This window comes from Eulemur rufifrons, chromosome 8 (assembly GCF_041146395.1).
Source record: "Eulemur rufifrons isolate Redbay chromosome 8, OSU_ERuf_1, whole genome shotgun sequence".
NCBI classification, from domain to species: domain Eukaryota; kingdom Metazoa; phylum Chordata; class Mammalia; order Primates; family Lemuridae; genus Eulemur; species Eulemur rufifrons.
In genome coordinates, this window is record NC_090990.1 from 12,886,869 (window position 1) to 12,903,976 (window position 17,108).

The following is a 17,108-nucleotide window of genomic DNA, read 5'->3' on the forward strand; positions in this document are numbered from 1 at the left end:
GCCCTCCTGGGCGAGGGGCAGTGTGGGAAGCCTGGACGGGGTAAGATGCCCTTGGCAGAAGGCAGGATGGGCTGAAGCCTAAGTCCAAGTTCGCTGCTCCAAGTCCAAGTTCCTGAAGCTCCTTCCCCAGGGTCATGGGGCACACAAAGGGATGTGGTCAGAGCCTGAGTGTCCCCAACTCCTGTCCCACTCTATTGGGGAGAACTGCAGGCTAAGCATGAGGTACTTGGGCTCAAGCCCGGACTGTGCTCCACCCACTGAGTGAATCCCAGCAGGCCACGTGTCTTCCGGCCTCAGTTTCTCAACCTGTGAAATGGAAAGAAAGAGAATGACCACTTCTCCCCTTCTCAGGGATGACTGGTAGTTATCCTGGGGTCACTAACGTGGACGTCCTTGGGGAAAATGAAGAGAATGGCACTCTGATGGCCTTGGAGGGTCCTAAATAGGAAAGTGGGTTGAGGGGTGCTGGGGGGCCCCTCCCCACCTCCTGCGCTTCCTGTCTCTTGCAGGCCCTGAAGGCTGAGTAGCCAGCGGGATGCCCGGCCTGCTGAATCGGAGCACAGGGGCAGCTCTGCCCCTCACCGCGTCCGACGTCACCTCCTTCGTCAGCGGTTACGCCCTGGGCCTAACCGCCTCCCTCACCTATGGCAACCTGGAAGCCCAGCCCTTCCAGGGTAAGGACCGCTGTTGGGGCTGCCCCAGGCCACCCTCTCCTCCACGCTGAATCCCTGTCCTAACATTTACTAGCTGATTGACACTGGGCAAGTCACAGGACCTCTCTGAGTCTCAGTTTCCCCATCTGTAAAATAGGAAAATAGGATACCGTTTCTGCCCTGCAGGCCTCAAAGCTAATAGCAAGGAGCATTAGGATGCGAGTGGAAGGGGTCTGGGCTCAGCCCCGGTCAACTGTCCCCACGCTTTTTCCGTTCCACGAGGCACACTGTCCAGTCCACACCTTCTCCAGGGAGCCCCACTGTAGGAGAGACATCAAGATTCAGTTGAAGCCAGCAGCTCCCAGGCCCAGGCATGGCTCTGGCCCCTGTGACCTTGGGGACCCACTGTCCCCCTCCCAATAGGGATGCTCCTCTGTGCTGTCGGACGCCAGGGGTTTGTGGGGCAGAGCAGATGACGTGATGCAGGAGGCAGGACGCTGTGGACCGCGGAACAATCTGGGAACATGACTCACAGCGTGGGGCTGCCAGGGCGCAGATGAACACTTGCCTGCAAGAGTCGTCTGTAAATCAAACTCCTCTCCTTCCCGTCCAGGACGGGCGCTGCAGGCAGGCTCGCCAGGAGGGTGCTGGCCGGGACTTCCCGCTCATCTGCAGTGACGGGGCCTCCTGACCACTAAACTTCCTGTCTTTGGGCACCAATCTCCAGCCCCACCTGAGGTTCTGAAACCTGCCCTGGGGCGACACCACCCAAAGGAACCTGCAGGGCAGCCTTCTTCCCCTTAGAAATCCCCTGGGCAGCGCGAATAGCCTTGTTCCTCTGTTTAAGGAAACCTAGGGAGGGTGGCTTCAAATCGTCCCCTGCAGACCCAGGAGACTAAATAACTGAGCAACTTCTAACAGCTCTCGGGCTTTCCACGTGCAGAAGGAGCAGGTACCCCATTTCATAGATGAAGAAACGGAGGCTCAGAGGGCAGGAAGTCAGGGTTTGTGGAGACCCCCCCATGGACCCAGCATTGTGCTGTTCCAGTGTTAGAGGGGAGGTTAGACAAGACCCTGGTGCTCCCAGCAGGGTGCCCAAACCGTCAGCATCACTTGGAAGCTACTTCGGAATGCAAGATCTCAGCACACCACCACCACCACCACCCCCCAACTACTGAATCCTAATCTGCATTTTAATAAGACTCCAGGTGATTCATAAGATACTCAATTGAAAAGCACTGAGATATAAAACCACATAGCACATGCTGTGGGACACGTAGCTTAATAAATGGTGGCTGTTTTCCAATCCTCACAACGACCCTGTGAGCTCGGCTTCATTATCCCCATCTTACAGACGGGGCTGCAAAGCTTAGAGAAGCTAAACGTCTTACCCAAGGTCACCCGGCTGGGAAACATGGCAGGGCCTGGAGTAGAACCTCAGTCTTCCTGCAAAGCCCCAGCCTCCACGCAGGTGTGTTTTGTTAGGTCTATACAACAATTCACATAAAAATCTAGGTTTCTGCTCTCTCTTGGAAAATCAGAGGTTCTGGCCACACCTGGCTCACATACCTGCAAAGCAAGAGCTGGCCTTACCGCTGCGCTTACTGCTGGGCCCCAGAGCCAGGAGATCCCAGCCCCACACTCTGCCAAGGCCTTGAGGACCAGCCAGCCAGCAGCCCAGAGGCTCGGGCTCCTCTCCAGGAGCAGGGGGTGCAGGAGGGTGCTGGGGCACCCCATGATGCTGGGCCCTGCTCTTGCAGGCCTCTTCGTGTACCCGCTGGATGAGTACACCACGGTGATTGGCTTTGAGGCGGTCATTGCCGACCGTGTCGTGACAGTGCAGATCAAGGACAAAGCCAAGTTGGATAGCGACCACTTTGATGCCTTCCAAGTCCGATCCCCAACTGTCACAGGTAAGGAGACCATAGTGAGGCCTGGGCCTGGCCAGAGGCTGCCTGGGTTGGAGCCCCAGTGGATTGTAAGGCAGCCATGGGATGGGGGTGGAGAGAGCACTGAACTAGTTAGGAATCCCAGCCAGAATCCTGTGCAACCTCGGGCCAATAATGAACTTCTCTGAACCTCGGCTTCACTGTCTGTAAAACAGAGGTGATTGTTCCTCTTCTCACCTTGAAAGTGTGGGGAGGATCAAAGGAGGAGAGGCAACAAAAGGATATTTAAGATATCTCTAGAGAACAGAATAGCCTGTCATTTAAGCTCAGGGTCTGTGGAATGAGTCACGCCAGGGTTTGCCTCCCTATCCTGCTGCTCAAAGTGGTGACAGCTTAGATAAGAAATTAACCTCATTTGTAAAATGGAATAAAAAACTACACTCGCTCGATGCCCAATCAAGGCAATGTATGCAGAGCACTTGCATCACACTGAGGACTCAAAGCCTGGCTACCAATGCCTGCTGTTGAGTAAACTGAGGCTCAGAGAGGGAGAGTTACTGGTTCAAGGTCACACAGCATGTCAGTGGCAGAGCCAGGCCTTACACCCAGACATGTATCATGCCATGTAAGAGATTCTTACTATTGGCTGTATGATCAAAAGGAAGTTTGTTCACTTAATTGTTAAAATGTTCAAGAATCTTTTAGTGAGCACTCACCATTTGTAAGGTGCAAAATTGCCCTGAAGTTATTATGATTTCTTATGGCCTGGAAGAATAGTTAGGCTATGCCTACGAGTAACCGCGATGGGAGGTTGAACGCAGCTGTGCCAAAGAGGGGTCTTGGTAATGTTAAAGGAGGGAAACCAGGGTCCAGACTGGGGACTAGGGGGCATTCACGGAGGGTTGGATGGATGGGCAAGACTAGCTAAGCAGGGACGAGGGAATGGGCTGCAGATAACATGAAAGAGTATAAGCAAAAGCATGGATCCCAGAGGTGGGGGTGCTTTAACTTTGTTCTTGGGTTGGGGAGTAGCGTTTGTGGGATGGAGACGTGGCCCTGTGTTGGAGGTTTCATAGGTCTGACTCTCCTACTCCCAGCAGAGTACAGGGGAAAGTACACAGGCCTAGAGTCAGACCCACGTGGGCTCAGATCCTGACTCAACACGTTGGTTATTTGCTGAGTAACTTAGGCAAGTCACACCCCATGCTGAGCCTTGGTTTTCCCATCAGCAAAATGGGGCTGCTCAAACCTGCCACCCAGCAAGCTTAGAAGGTGTCAGAGATGATATATGCACAGCCCCTGACGCAAGCCTGGCACTTAGGGACCATTCTGCAAGAGGGGGTTTCCATCACCCCTCATTCCTGCGCACCGGGAAAGGTGGCCTTGGATGAGGATTTGGAGCGGATCCTGTTCGTGGTCAACCTGGGCACCATCGCACCCATGGAGAATGTCGCCATCTTCATCAGCACCTCCTCGGAGCTCCCGACGCTGCCCAGCGGGGCTGTGAGGGTCCTGCTGCCTGCCATCTGTGCCCCGACTGTACCCCAGTTCTGCGCCAAGAGCTCTGGCACCTCTAACCAACAGGCCCAGTGGTAAGGAGGCCCTGCCAGGACCCAGGTCAGAGTCTCGTGTGGGCAGCAGAGAGTGGATCGGGTGGAGTCAACAGGGTGCGGGGTGGGGGTAACGGGAAGTAGAAATGCGGCTCTGTGTTCCTCCCTCACTCACTTGTAGAGAACGTAAGAATCTCCCTGGAATGCCCCTGTATTGGTATTGGCCAGGTTATGAAATTTGGGCAGCCTGGGATCAGAATTTCCAAGGTTTATTTTTTAATTCACTTGAGGGGTATTTTCTGAGCACCTACTATGTGCTGGACACTGGGCTGGGTGTTAGGGACAGAAAAAGAACGAAACCAACATGGTCCCTGTCCTTTTGAAACTTGGCAGAAGAGATCATTATCCAACTAATAACACAACTAATGTGTGACTAATTGTTTATGTACTGGAATGCATAATTAATTATGTGAAAAGTGCAATGCAGGAGAAGTTTACTGGGCTAAGAGTACAAAAGAGGGACCCAACGTGGGGGGCCAGGGACCAGGCCAGGCTTCTCTGGGGAGCGATGTTTCAGCTGAGGACTGAAACAATGAAGAGGATGCAGGCACAGAGAGGAACATTCCCCGGTAGGTGAGACCAGCAGGGGCAAAGGCCCTGGGGTAGCAAGCACAGGGCCCCAGAGAGAAGCTGCGGCACAGGTGGCACACGAGGAGGCTACAGAGGCACAGGACACCCTGTGGCCCTGGGAAAGACTTTGTATTTCTCCCAAAAGCAACAAGGAGCCATTAGAAGGGTTTTCAGCAGGACAGGAAGGGGACCATGACAGCCCCAGTACCAGGACAGTTTCTCTGTACTATCCAATAGCGTAGGAGGGAAAAGGAGGAGGGTCACAGCCTGAGCCCCTACAGCTGAGATCAATTTCAGTGAAAATAAGTGCTATATAGGGGACAGAGGGGAACAGAGGAGGACAGGGTGGGAGGGGGGCTATTTTAGCTAGAATGGGCAAGGATTAGGCAACATCTATGGCCTGACATGGATGAAGGGAGCAAGCCATGGAAAAATGCTGGAAGGAGACTATTTCGGGAGGAGAGAGTGGCAAGTACAAGAGCCCTGGGGCAGCAGCACAAAGGTTACTATGGCCATAGCAATGTGAGAGAAGAAAGGAGAGAAGTCAGAAAGACAGTGAGGGGTCAGATCATGTAGGGTCTTAAAGGCCAGGAGGAGGACACCTGGCACAACCGAGAAGCTGGCAGCACATGCCAGTCTCAGACCAGGGAACACCTGCCTGTAGGTTGTCTTTATAAGCATTGCCATTGGCTATGAGCCTTGTGCATTTGACAGGCAGGTCCTAGCTGGGACATTCAGGACCTCAGTGGATTCGGGAACGAGAGGCTTGGGAGGCCCTGATGTTTCTGACAGGTCCTGGTAAGCGAATTCTGCCCATTCTAGCAGGCAGAGTTAATAGTGACACTCTTGGGAAAAGCCTGCATCAAATCCCTGTGAACCTCAAAGTTGCAAATGATGCAAGAAAAGACAAGAAAAACAGACGATACCAAGTGTTAGTGAGGATGTGGAGAGATGGGAGCTCTCGTTCAGAGCTGATGGCAGTGGGAAGCCGGACAGCCACCCTGGAAAGCAATCTGGTGATCCTTAGTGTCCCTGGACCCAGGGATCCCAGAGAAACTCTTTCTCAAGTCCAAAGGGGACACAGACATGGATATTCATGGTGGCGTTATTTGTGGACACGGGGAGGTGGAGGCCAGAACAAATCAGTACAGTGTGATGGTTGCCCACAGTGACACCAAGTTGGTAGCAGGACTTTGGATTGCAGCCACCTGGACAGAGCTTAGAGGATGCCCATGGGGTGGGGCGAAGGAGCAGGATTGGGGATGGGGTGGACGATCGCAAAGAAAGAGGGCCCAGAAACATGAGCATTTGGCAGATGACAGACAGTTTGCTAAGCAGTCTCTCATGGAGTCCTCGAGGCAACTGTGTAAGTACTGTCCCCATTTAATAGATGAGAAAACCAACACTTAGAGGAGAAATTACCTGTCCAAGAGCTTGCAGCTCACAGAGACAGAGCAGGGATTCAAGAAGGGGTGTTGACATAGTGCAAACTGTCTCACCACGGAGCCAGAGAGACCTGGGCCAGGATGCCAGCTCCACTGAGTCCTGACTGTGGGAACTTGGGCTGGTCACCTCATCTCACTGAGCCTCGGTTTTCCCATGTGAAAAGTGGGGGCCCTGATGTCTTCCCCTGGAGTTGTGGTGAGAACAATGTGAGTGAATGCTCTAGAGCTGCAGTCCCCAACCCCCGGCCGCAGACCAGGACCAGTCAGTGGCCTGGTAGGGCTGGGCCGCACAGCAGGAGGTGAGCAGCCGCCCAGCAAGCGAAGCTTCATCTGTATTTACAGCCGCTCCCCATCACTCGCATCACTGCTTGAGCTCCACCTCCTGTCAGATCAGCGGCATTAGATTCTCATAGGAGCCTGAACCCTACCGTAAACTGTGCATGTGAAGGATCTAGGTTGCGGCTCCTTATGAGAAGCTAATGCCTGATGACCTGGGTGGAGCTGAGGCGGTGGTGCTAGCACTGGGGAGCGGCTGCAAATGTAATAAATGTAATGCACTTGAATTATCCCCAAACCATCCTGCCCCCGCCACTCCCCACCCGACCCCAGCCCTGATCCATGGGAAAATTGTCTTCCATGAAACTGGTCCCTGGTGCCCAAAAGGTTGGGGACCACTGCTCTAGAGCACCGTGCCTGGGGCCTGGCCCATCAGAGGTGCTCCTTGTAGGTAGCTGTGCCTAGTGTTGGAACGCAGGCACTCCCAGGACCAGGCTGAGTGCGAGAACGTGGGTCTGAGCCGCCCCCAGCAGGCTGGGATTCCTGGCACTCAGCATCCTCTCCTTGTCTTCCTGTGCTGGGGCCCTGCCTCTGCCTTGGCTGCCACCTTCTCCTCCTTCTCTGGCCCCTTCCCAGCAAAGACAAGCATTGCTTTGGCACCCGGGCCCTGGACTCCTGGAGCAAGTTGTGCCTGGCCACTTTCCTGGACACCGATGTGTCCAACCCCATGGAGTATGATTTCAACTTCCAGCTGGAGATTCGTGGGCCGTGTCTGCTCGCAGGTGAGTGGGAGCTGTCCAGACAGGTCTGGGGCCAAAGAAGCCCCAGGGTGGAGAGGGCTTCAGGCCAAAACTGCCAGGAACAGAGAGGAAGGGGAGGCCGGGCACTGGCCCAGATGGAAGATGAACTGAAGCACACAGAGCTTTACAGAGCCCATTTCCCACTCCCCCAACAAGCAGTCCAGACACGAGCCCCTCCCTGGGACAGAGTTCAAGGCCATACACCAGGGAAACGTCCATGGGGATGGTGGTCCCTGGTTCTCACCTTGTCTGCACATTAGAAGCACCCGGGGAGGTTTCGAGCATCCTACAGCCTAGATTCCAACCCCAGAAGATGTTGGGGTGTTTGGGTCCTGAGTATGGAAACATTTAAAAGCTCCCCAGATGCTTCCAACATGAGGCCAGAGTTAAGAACCATTGCTCTAAGGAGGCCCTCCCTAACCACTGGGATGAGGTTTCTTGTCGGCGAATGCTCTCCTAGAGCAACCTTGCATTCCAATGCAAGAGGCATTTGAGGAGCACCCACCAAAAAAAAAAAAAAATATCTATATCTATATCTATATCTATATCTATGTCTATATCGCCCACTGATTGCATTAAGCTCTCCTATCTGCTTGGCGACATGCTGGGTGCTTTGTGTGCCCTGTGAGGGCAACTCCTCTGACCCCTACTGGATCCTGAGGTCAGGGCAGGAAGGCACCATCATATGGAAGGCACTTCCATATAAGCCCACATTTTACAGATGGGGAAACTGAGGAGGCCTGTCCCTAGCACACAGCAGGTTAGGTGCCCCAATGGGGCTGGCATGTCAGTGGTCTCCAGCCTGGGCCTCAGTGTCCCCCACCGAGCTCCTTTCTCCTCTGGGGCTCCTGAGCTGCCCCCCTTGCCCTTCTGTGCCACTCAGGGGTGGAGAGTCCCACCCACGAGATCCGTGCTGACGCAGCCCCATCTGCCTGCTCCGCCAAGAGCATCATCATCACCTTGGCCAACAAGCACACCTTCGACCGGCCCGTGGAGATCCTCATCCACCCCAGTGGTACGGTGCCTCACCAGGGCCCCTGCGCTGTGTGTGGGAGGGAGCAGGTGCTGATCCCATGGGAACAGAACGTCCCACTCCACCTCCACCCAGCTAGCCAGGGCAAGGGGATGTTGGGGAGGGGAGACCAACTACCCACCTCTGGGAAAACTTGGCTTTCACTGGTGGAATCAGTGTCTCCTGCTCTGAGCTCCAGAGGCCCAGGGTCTCCTCCACCCTTTGCCCCCAGGCCAGCTAAGCAAAGGATCTTTGAAACGCTAAGCTCAGCGAGCCCCTGGCAGTGCTGTACCCTCAAGGAGGCAACACTTTTGTAACTTCAAGAATTCACAGAATGTTAGGATCTGAAAAGATCAGAAAGCCATTTAGCCCCATCTCGCTCCCATTTCACAGATGGGTAAACTGAGGCCCAGAAAGAGGCAGCGAGTCACCCATGAATCCCCACACTGCTTCAGGCAGCCAGAGCTTCCACCTCCTTCCCCTGGGGGGCTCCCACGTCTGTGAAGATCTTGCCTCCAAGCCAGGGCCCCTGGCATCCCCCTGACACCTGGGCAAGGGCTGAGGGTCGATCTCATCTCTGCAGAGCCCCACATGCCACACGTGCTGATGGAGAAAGGGGACATGACCCTGGGAGAGTTTGAGCAGCACTTGAGGGGAAGAACGGATTTCATCAAAGGGATGAAGAAGGACAGCAGTGCAGAGCGGAAGGTGAGGGCGACTCAAGGGGGCAGGTGATGGCGGCGTTACTGGGGCGGCTCTGGAACCTGGTCTCCACTGAACCAGTGGGGAGACTGGGCCTGCGATGGGGAGGCCACCTGCTCAAGGTCACACAGCAAGATAGTGGCAGATCCCAGGCAAGAAGTGTGTTTTTCAGTGGGCTGGGACACCGCAGGGCACTTCCGGATGCCCAGTGACCCTGGCTCTTTCTCCCACCTCCTGCTGGGTCACCTTCTCCTAGTAGCTCCAAGGGGCCTAAGTCAGGCAAAATTTGCAGGTGGTGGGAGCAATGGCCTTGACCTTCTCCAGGCTATGACACCTCCCAGGGGGACCCAGGACCCTTCATCGGGGTGCATTCCCGGCTCCTCTCTGCCTCCTGGGCCTTCCTCCTCCCACCTGCCGAATAGCCCCTTGCTCTTCCTGCCTCTGGGGTCCTTGCTTGCTAAGACATAAGGACAAGGGCAGAGTGGGGAAAGCCTGAGAAAGATCCCCTCCTTCTGCCCTCCCCCCACCCCACGAAGCTACAGGACAAGGAGGCCCTGGTAGCAGGTGGGGTGGGGAATGGCAAGAGGCTGAGTGATAGCCACAGGCTGCACCCAGTGCTCTCTGTCCCCCATGGCCCTGCACACCAAGCAGAGTCCTGAATGCCAAGACAGGTTTAAGAATGATGGCACACCTCTTTTAATTGGCCCCTTTTCAGATGAAAAAACTGAGGTTTAATGGTAACCAGGGAGCTGGAGGAAGGGAGAGATTGCCGTCTCAGGAGTTAGACTGGGTGACAAGGAGGCTAAGGAATGAGACTGATCATGTGGGGGCAGTTAAGAGGGATTTCACAGCGCCTCCCCCTCCCCCCCCCCATTCTCTGCTGACCCAGCTGGCCCAGGGCATGGCAGGGAGGGAAGCAGGCAGGGAAGTGCAGCTGGCTTGCTGCCTGTTTTGTGTCCCTGGTTAGAGACCCCACTGGGAGCACCTCGTGGAGGGGCAGGAGGGACGGCAAGGGGAAAGTGCAGGTGGCTCAGTGTCCATCACAGCCTGCCCGTGTTTAGAGACACCACTGAAATCGCTTGAGGTGCCCCTCACGCAGACAAGTCAGCCGGGGGAAGCAGCTGGAGCCAGGGTCTCAAAGTGGGGGGTGGCAATGCCAGGGGTCCTGCCGAGCTCTGGACTTGCAGCATGTGGGCAAAGGGGGGCCAATGGGCCTTCCAGGCCCGGGGCTGGCTGTCCTGCCTGCCAAGCCTTAAATCAATTAGCTCTGGGACTGCAGAAGCAAATGAGAATTAATTTGCCACCTTGGGTTGGTTATGCAAATAGCCCGCATTCTCATGAGCTCCAGGGATGACAGCGATCAACCCGCAGCTGCTAAGAAGTGATGAGTTTATTGTAATTGGATAATGGCAGCTTGAGGACACATCAGCGCATTCTGAGCCAGGGCACCCACCCCATCCCTCTGAGAGGCAGAATAAGGTTCCTGGAGGTGGCTCCACTCGCTGGCAGATGTGGCTGTGGCTGCCTTGGGCTCTGTCGTCAAAAGAGCCAGGCCGGAGGGAGAGCAAGGTCCCTTGGCAGGGAGGAAGGTGGGGTGGGAGTGGCCAGAGGGTGAACATCAATCAGGATGGGCAGGTGGGATATGTTGTCAAGAACTGTGGTTTAGCAAAGAGGGGACATGACAGAGAGGGACACCCCAGGACCAAGAGCAGAGATGCAGACAGAAACAGAGACTGGGGGAAAACCCCAAAAAGATGCACACGCGGGTCAGTGCCAGACAGCGAGGCCCCCACAGATTCATTCTCTCATTCATTAATCACTCAACAAACACTAAGTGCCCACTCGATGTCAGGCTCTGTTCTAGGCACTGGGGGACAACACATTCCTTGTCCTCATGGAGCTTATATTCTAGAATGGGGAGACAGAAAGAAACAACAAATGAGCCAGATCTGCTTGGAGAGGGCAGATCTGATGAGTGATAGGCGCTGGGCACGTTTAGCCAGGAGTTCAGCGAAAGTTTGTCTGCAAAGAGCCCCCGGGAGAAGAGTGGGCAGAGACAGCACCACGCCAGAAAGAACCAGAAGTGGAATAATGGTGACCTGTTTGGAAAGCACGATGGAGGCCGGTGTGGCTGAAATGTAGGGAGCAGAGTGGGCAGAGATGAGGGGAACAGGCAGGCACACAGGGAGGCAGCGGTCAGGCCACAGGTGTAGCACGTGAGCGGGAGCCACTGCTTAATTAAGCAAGAGAACTGACGAGAACAATCTCCCGGCCACTCTATGCAGAAAGGACTGTGGGAGATCAAAGCGGAAGAAAGAGGCCGTTGAGAGGCTATTGCAAGGGTCCAGCAGGAGGTGATCTCCTCCTGAATTTGGGTGGGGGCTGTGGGGACAGAGAGAAGAGGACGAGTCCAGGATGCGTTTTTGCGGTAGGACTGACGAGCCTCTGCTGCAGGCAGCGGTGTGTGGAGCAAGGGAAGGAGGAGAACCAAGGACAGCTGCCAGGCGTTTGAACGACCGGGAGGGTGGTGATGTCATCTATGAGATGGAGAAGGAGCCCAAATAGAGAGAACCTGAGACACAGACACGTGTGCACACAGAGACTGTCAGATAAAGAGACAGAGAGACAGCTGGGGTGGAGGGAGAGAAAGCAGAGTGAGGATGGAGGAACTGAGATTCTGCGTGCAGTGAGGGAAGAGTCAAGAAGGTTCTGCAGCAGCACGAGGCCACATAGAAAGATAAAAACAGAGGCTCCATCCCTCCTTCAGTGCTTACCGCTCCGTTTCTGGACTGGGCCCTACGCTAAATCCTGGAGATGCACGAGGCATCTGAGGCATGTGCTACCTTCAAGCATCGCACAAGCTAGGGGGTGGCAGAGATTTGAGCAAAAACTTCGTTCAGCATGAGCAGTGCCTGGGCCCCCAGGGCAAAGGACAGCAGCAGCGGCAGCGGTGGCAGTGGTGGCTGCTGTTTAGAGACAAGCTCTGCCAGGCACAGGTGTTGCATGTAATCCATACGACAACTCAGTGAGGCTTGTGTTTTGTCTCCATTTTATGGATGAGGAAAATAAGTAATTAAGTCCACCTGGAAGATTGGGGCAGGCTTCCCAAACAGGTAAAATTTGGAGAATGAGTAGGGATTTGTCAGTAAACCAGGGAAGCCAAGTTCACAGCCAGGATGAGCCAGAGAGCAGCTTGCACACCGAGTGTAAAAGCAAGAGAGACCTTTATTCAACTAAGCGGCCTCCCGTGCGTGTGCTAACTCGGGTCACCCTCTCCATCACCCTGAGAAGTGGATGTTATTTGCCCCATTTTACAAATGACGAAAAAGACCCAGACAAGGGACTTGCCCAAAATCACACAGTTGGACAGTGACAGAGCTGGGATTTGAACCCAGATCTTTCTGCCTACAAAGTCCATGTTGCTTTGCAACCTGTTGAAGTCTAGCAAACACGGGAGCCGCGTCAGCCCGGAGGTTTTGGGTGCAGCTCCTGAGTGGGATCTGGGTGACACACAGTGAGTGACGGGGACCAGCGTGGTCCCCAGGAGTATCTCTGCACCCCCTGCTTGCCCATGTCAGAGACTTTTCCTTTCTCCTCCAGACAGAAATCATCCGGAAACGTCTCCACAAGGACATCCCCCACCACTCTGTCATCATGCTCAACTTCTGTCCTGACCTCCAGTCAGTCCAGCCGAACCTAAGAAAGACCCACGGAGAGTTCATCTTCCTCATCGACAGGAGCAGCAGCATGAGTGGGAACAGCATCCAGTGCGTCAAGGTACCTGCCGGGAGGACCCCTCCCCTGGCCCCGGCTCCAGGGTAGATCAGCTGTGCACCCCAACCCGCTTCCTCAGCACTTTCTGTTCCAAGAAACAACTTTTGAAAAAATCAGTTTAAACAGAGAAACCCAAACTTAATTCACTCCCCACATAAAACCCTGAAGTGGTGTGAGCAGAGGCAGAGCATTGTCCGTGTGCAAAGGATAAAGTCATCCACAGTTGTCCTTTACAGTCTACAAACCTTTGTTGTGTGCCTGCTCTAGCTAAGACACCTGACGAGGTAGGTAGTGCAGAGGGCTACACAGAAGGAAGCTCCCATTCGCTGAGGCTGTACTAGGTGTCAGAGACTACGCTTAGCCACTTAAGGCACAGTTTGGTGTCTCATACAGACAATACTGCTATGAGTTGGTCCTATTGTCACCATTTTCCAGATGGGAAAACTGATCCTGAGAGTTTCAGTCACCTCCCCAAGGTCACACAGCTAGTGTGGTCTAAGATTAGACCCTTGTCTGTCTGACCGTTCCCACCACCTGACACTAGAGATTCACTGGACATGGCCCCTGCCACCAAATGTGCAGAATCCAGTCGAAAAGACTTGGTTCCTCTTTTTTTCAAGTGCTTAATATGTGCAAAGCCGTTTGCTTGGCCATCTGGGAAAACAGCGGGATGCAAACGCAGTTGCTGCCCTCAAGGAGCTAACGGTCAGGTGAGAAACACAGTCCTGATAGCCACTCAGAATGCCTGGGAGCGTGACCTTCCTGCTAAGGAGAGCTGCTTGGGAGTGTGGAAGAAAGAGGGATAAAACCCTCTGCAGACCCATCCAGAATCGTCTCACCCCCTCAGGAGATGATTTGGCTAGATTATGGCTTTATCCAACACTCCCTGGTATTTTCAGTTGTGCAGTTGTCTGTCTTCCCCTCTGGAGTTATGAACTCATTAAGGGAAAGGACTAGATCTTTTCATCTACCTTTTCCCATGGGACCAGCTCTGTCCTGATGCATGAAAAGCCCTCGGTCTGTTTGTTGAACTGGGTGAAAGACCACAGTTTAAGAGAAAAGGGATGAGAGAACAAGAAGGAAGTGGGTCTCTGCTGTCGCCTGAAATTTCATCCTTCTCCTTAGTTGGTTCCTGGAGAAAGCTCTTGTTTCCAGGGCAACAGGTTCAGCCAGGAGAGGAGGGTTAGGTGGGACCTGTGATGGCAGCTATCTTCTCAGGCTTGCTACAAATGGGTTTTGTCTTGCGGTATGACAGAGGAGCCATGCATGAGACCCAGGTTCCTGTGTGAGGTCTCTAGACATCCCGATGCAGAGCTGACTGGTACCTTCTCCCCACCCTGCCCACCATGAAAGGCAAGACTTAGAACAGGGAGCTGTCCACGTGCCGGAGTGCTGAAGCAGGCTCCGGTCTCCATGGCCGTCTGTATTGCATCCACAGCCGGATCAATGCATGTCTCCTCAGTCACCTGACAGCACCATGGGATCGTGAACCTACACCATCCCTTAGGCAGCATTTAATCCATTTTCTCTCCATTTTCCGGGTAAAGAAATTGAGTCCCTCAGAGGCTAAATGCCTGCCCCAGCATCACAGGGCTGGTTAGGGAGACTAAGCCTTCTGTATCTTGCTTCGATCCTCATTTTCTTTACATTGCTTAGGAGGAATTATATATACTCTTCCACTAAAAAAAAGCTCTCTTCTCTGATTTTGTCATTTCTGCTGCATGGCATTGTACAAAGAGTAGCACCTGGGTTCCAGGATCAATTCTGCCACTGACTTGCTATGTGGCTGTGGACAAGATGATTCTTAACTCCAGGTTTCCTTTGTCCTTTATTTAAAATGAGAAGGAAGGATTGTTTCAGGCAGGGCATCTCCCTCTGCTCCCCTCTCCCAAGCCCAGGCAGACATCGATAACTGATCATGACATGTTGCTCCGTGTGGAGCCGGGACTCAGTCTCTATAGCCTTCTCGTCCCACTATCCCAGGAAGTTACTACCAGTTAAACAGAGTTGGTTTATGATGGAAATCCACTTCCTGAACTAACCCCCTTTCCAGCCTTTGCATTTCGGAATTCTCTGGTGGTAACTTTCTCTGGCTCTCCTCTCAGTCCCCTTGAAGTCTCTCCTGCTCTTCTCCAGTGAAGTTCACTGAGCTTCACAAGGTCATTCCTCCACAAATGGCTTTACATCGGGGCAATCCATTCTGCTAAACACGACCCTATTAGAGAAAGGCACAGGAATTACTCAGGCCACACGTCCCCCACCCCACTAACAGTGAAGCCACTGGAGGTTGCTTGGGTCATTAATTATGACCCACTGGGTGGAAGTTCTAGGAAAAAATTAGGCTCAAGAGGAGGAAGAGACTAGAAATCCAAACAGCGCATGCCAAAGGGGAAAGTTCAGCCAATTTAATTTCCTGCAGCTGGTCTCATTCTTCAGCTGCCACTTGCTGCCAAAAACATGGCTTTAAAAATTCTAATAGGTATGAGCAGAGATAATCTGTGTGAATCAGCACAGTCTCCTGCAAACAGGAATATATGCATTAGTGGCTAATGAAAAAATAAGCAGATATTGACTTCTTTTGTAGAGAAACCAAATGTATCAACACCAGCAATGAATAGAGACAGAGAGAACGTTAATGTCCAGGTTTAATGTTAATGTTCTCAGAGAGGGGTGGGACAGGAGTGCTGGTACGTGGAGCCTGCAAGGCTGTATGGTGTGGAAGTTGCCAGAATCCACTTGCAGCTGTCACCTCCTAGTTTGTTTCCCTGAGGCCATGCTGAGATCCCTGGGATGCCATCAATAAATGATATGGGGGTGAGAGGGAGACCTTCTTTCCTCTGCCAAGGCAGAACCGACATGAATAGAGATCTCAGAGCTATGTTTTGAAAGCCTCAGTCATTAGTCTTAGCTTTTGTGATCCAGGACAATTCCTTTAACTCTCCTGAGCCTCAGTTTCCTCATCTGTAAAATGGGGGTATTAATATTAACATGTGTCTCATTGGATTGGTAATAATAGGCATTTACTGAATGCTTACTATGTGCCAGGCTGAGGCTCAGAGGGGTGAATCCCTAGACCAAGGTCAAGTTAGTAATGGTACAGGTGATTATATGTTTAACTTCAAAGCGTATCTTGTTAACCACCGTGCAATAATGCATGTTATAGAGAGTAAATGAGATAACTAATATAAAGTGTCTAGAACAATGCTTGGCGCATAGAAATTGCTTGATACTTATCATTGCCTTGTATCAGCACCATCATCATTTTTGCTCTGCCATCACCTCCACCCCCCTCATTGTCGTTATTTTTTTCAATATACCTTTATCAAGGTCTCCCAGTGATGCACAGTTACATAGCTTAAGACTCTAGTACTCACAGACTTTGGAGGCAAAGTGTGTTTGAGTCCTGACTCCACTATTCACTGTCTGGTTGCTCGCCAACAATTCACTTCCCTTCTCTGTGCCTCAGTCTTCTCTTCTGTAAAGTGGGGATGATAGTGTGCCTGCCTCAAAGGGCTACTGTGAGGGTTAGCGAGGTAATGCGTGTAAAATGCACCCTATGCACTCAACAAATGTGAGCCAAAGAGGCTGTCCCTCAGGACTTGCCCCTAGTTAATGGCATCTAGGTTCAGTCTGATGCAGAAGGCTCTGGGGGAAGTCCACAAGCCTCCCACCAACAGCGTGACCTGGACCAGGCCACCTTCTTCCCTTAGACATCAATTTTGCTTTGGCAGAAGGCAGTGGGTACTCTCTGTCCTCCGCCTCTCAGGGTCAGCAAGCAGCGACATGGAACTGCCCAGCCATCCTAGAATGGCTTTGAGAAGTCAGACCTCCTGCTTGGATGGGAAGTTTTACGAGAATGGCTTCAGTCCAGCCTCTGCTCAGCCTCAGCACATGTCTCGATATGAAGGGAAAGGAGGTGTTGGGTGCACACAGAGGGGCGAAAGGCCTGTTTGGAGGCTGCTCCTGTGCTGGGAAGGGGATACTGGTGCATGGTGGCAGTGTGGCCATAACTTCCCCCTGAATCCTGAAAATCCCTTTCTCGCCTGCCAGGATGCCGTGCTGGTGGCTCTTAAGAGCCTCATGCCAGCCTGCCTCTTCAATGTCATTGGGTTTGGATCCACATTTAAGACCCTCTTTCCTTCCAGCCAGACCTACAGTGAGGTAAGGCGGCAAGGGTGGGACCAGGAAGGTGGCGGGAGGTGGGGGGCAGAGGAAAGGAGGGAAAAGGCAAGAAGAGGCAACCCTGGGGCTGCTGCCCACCCACAGAGAGCCCAGAACGCACCCGGGGCAGAGAACTAAAGAGAAGCCATCTATGTTTCTGCAGTGTGCTGACATCTCAGCTTCCTGGCATCCCCCCTCAAAATGAAACAATATTTT

The 17,108-nt window shown here is 53.2% G+C and overlaps 1 protein-coding gene across 1 annotated transcript in view; it reads left to right on the forward strand.

Moving 5' to 3' along the window:
- The first annotated feature begins 535 nt into the window (after nucleotides 1-535).
- The window catches only part of VWA5B1 (von Willebrand factor A domain containing 5B1), a 39,666-nt gene continuing 23,093 nt past the window's right edge, over nucleotides 536-17,108 (forward strand). Inside the window, exons 1-8 of the mRNA XM_069477419.1 lie at nucleotides 536-674; nucleotides 2,414-2,566; nucleotides 3,864-4,134; nucleotides 7,080-7,225; nucleotides 8,127-8,258; nucleotides 8,839-8,963; nucleotides 12,558-12,734; nucleotides 16,782-16,892. Coding sequence (XP_069333520.1) covers nucleotides 536-674; nucleotides 2,414-2,566; nucleotides 3,864-4,134; nucleotides 7,080-7,225; nucleotides 8,127-8,258; nucleotides 8,839-8,963; nucleotides 12,558-12,734; nucleotides 16,782-16,892 — 1,254 coding nt within the window. The remainder of the gene's footprint in view (nucleotides 675-2,413; nucleotides 2,567-3,863; nucleotides 4,135-7,079; nucleotides 7,226-8,126; nucleotides 8,259-8,838; nucleotides 8,964-12,557; nucleotides 12,735-16,781; nucleotides 16,893-17,108) is intronic.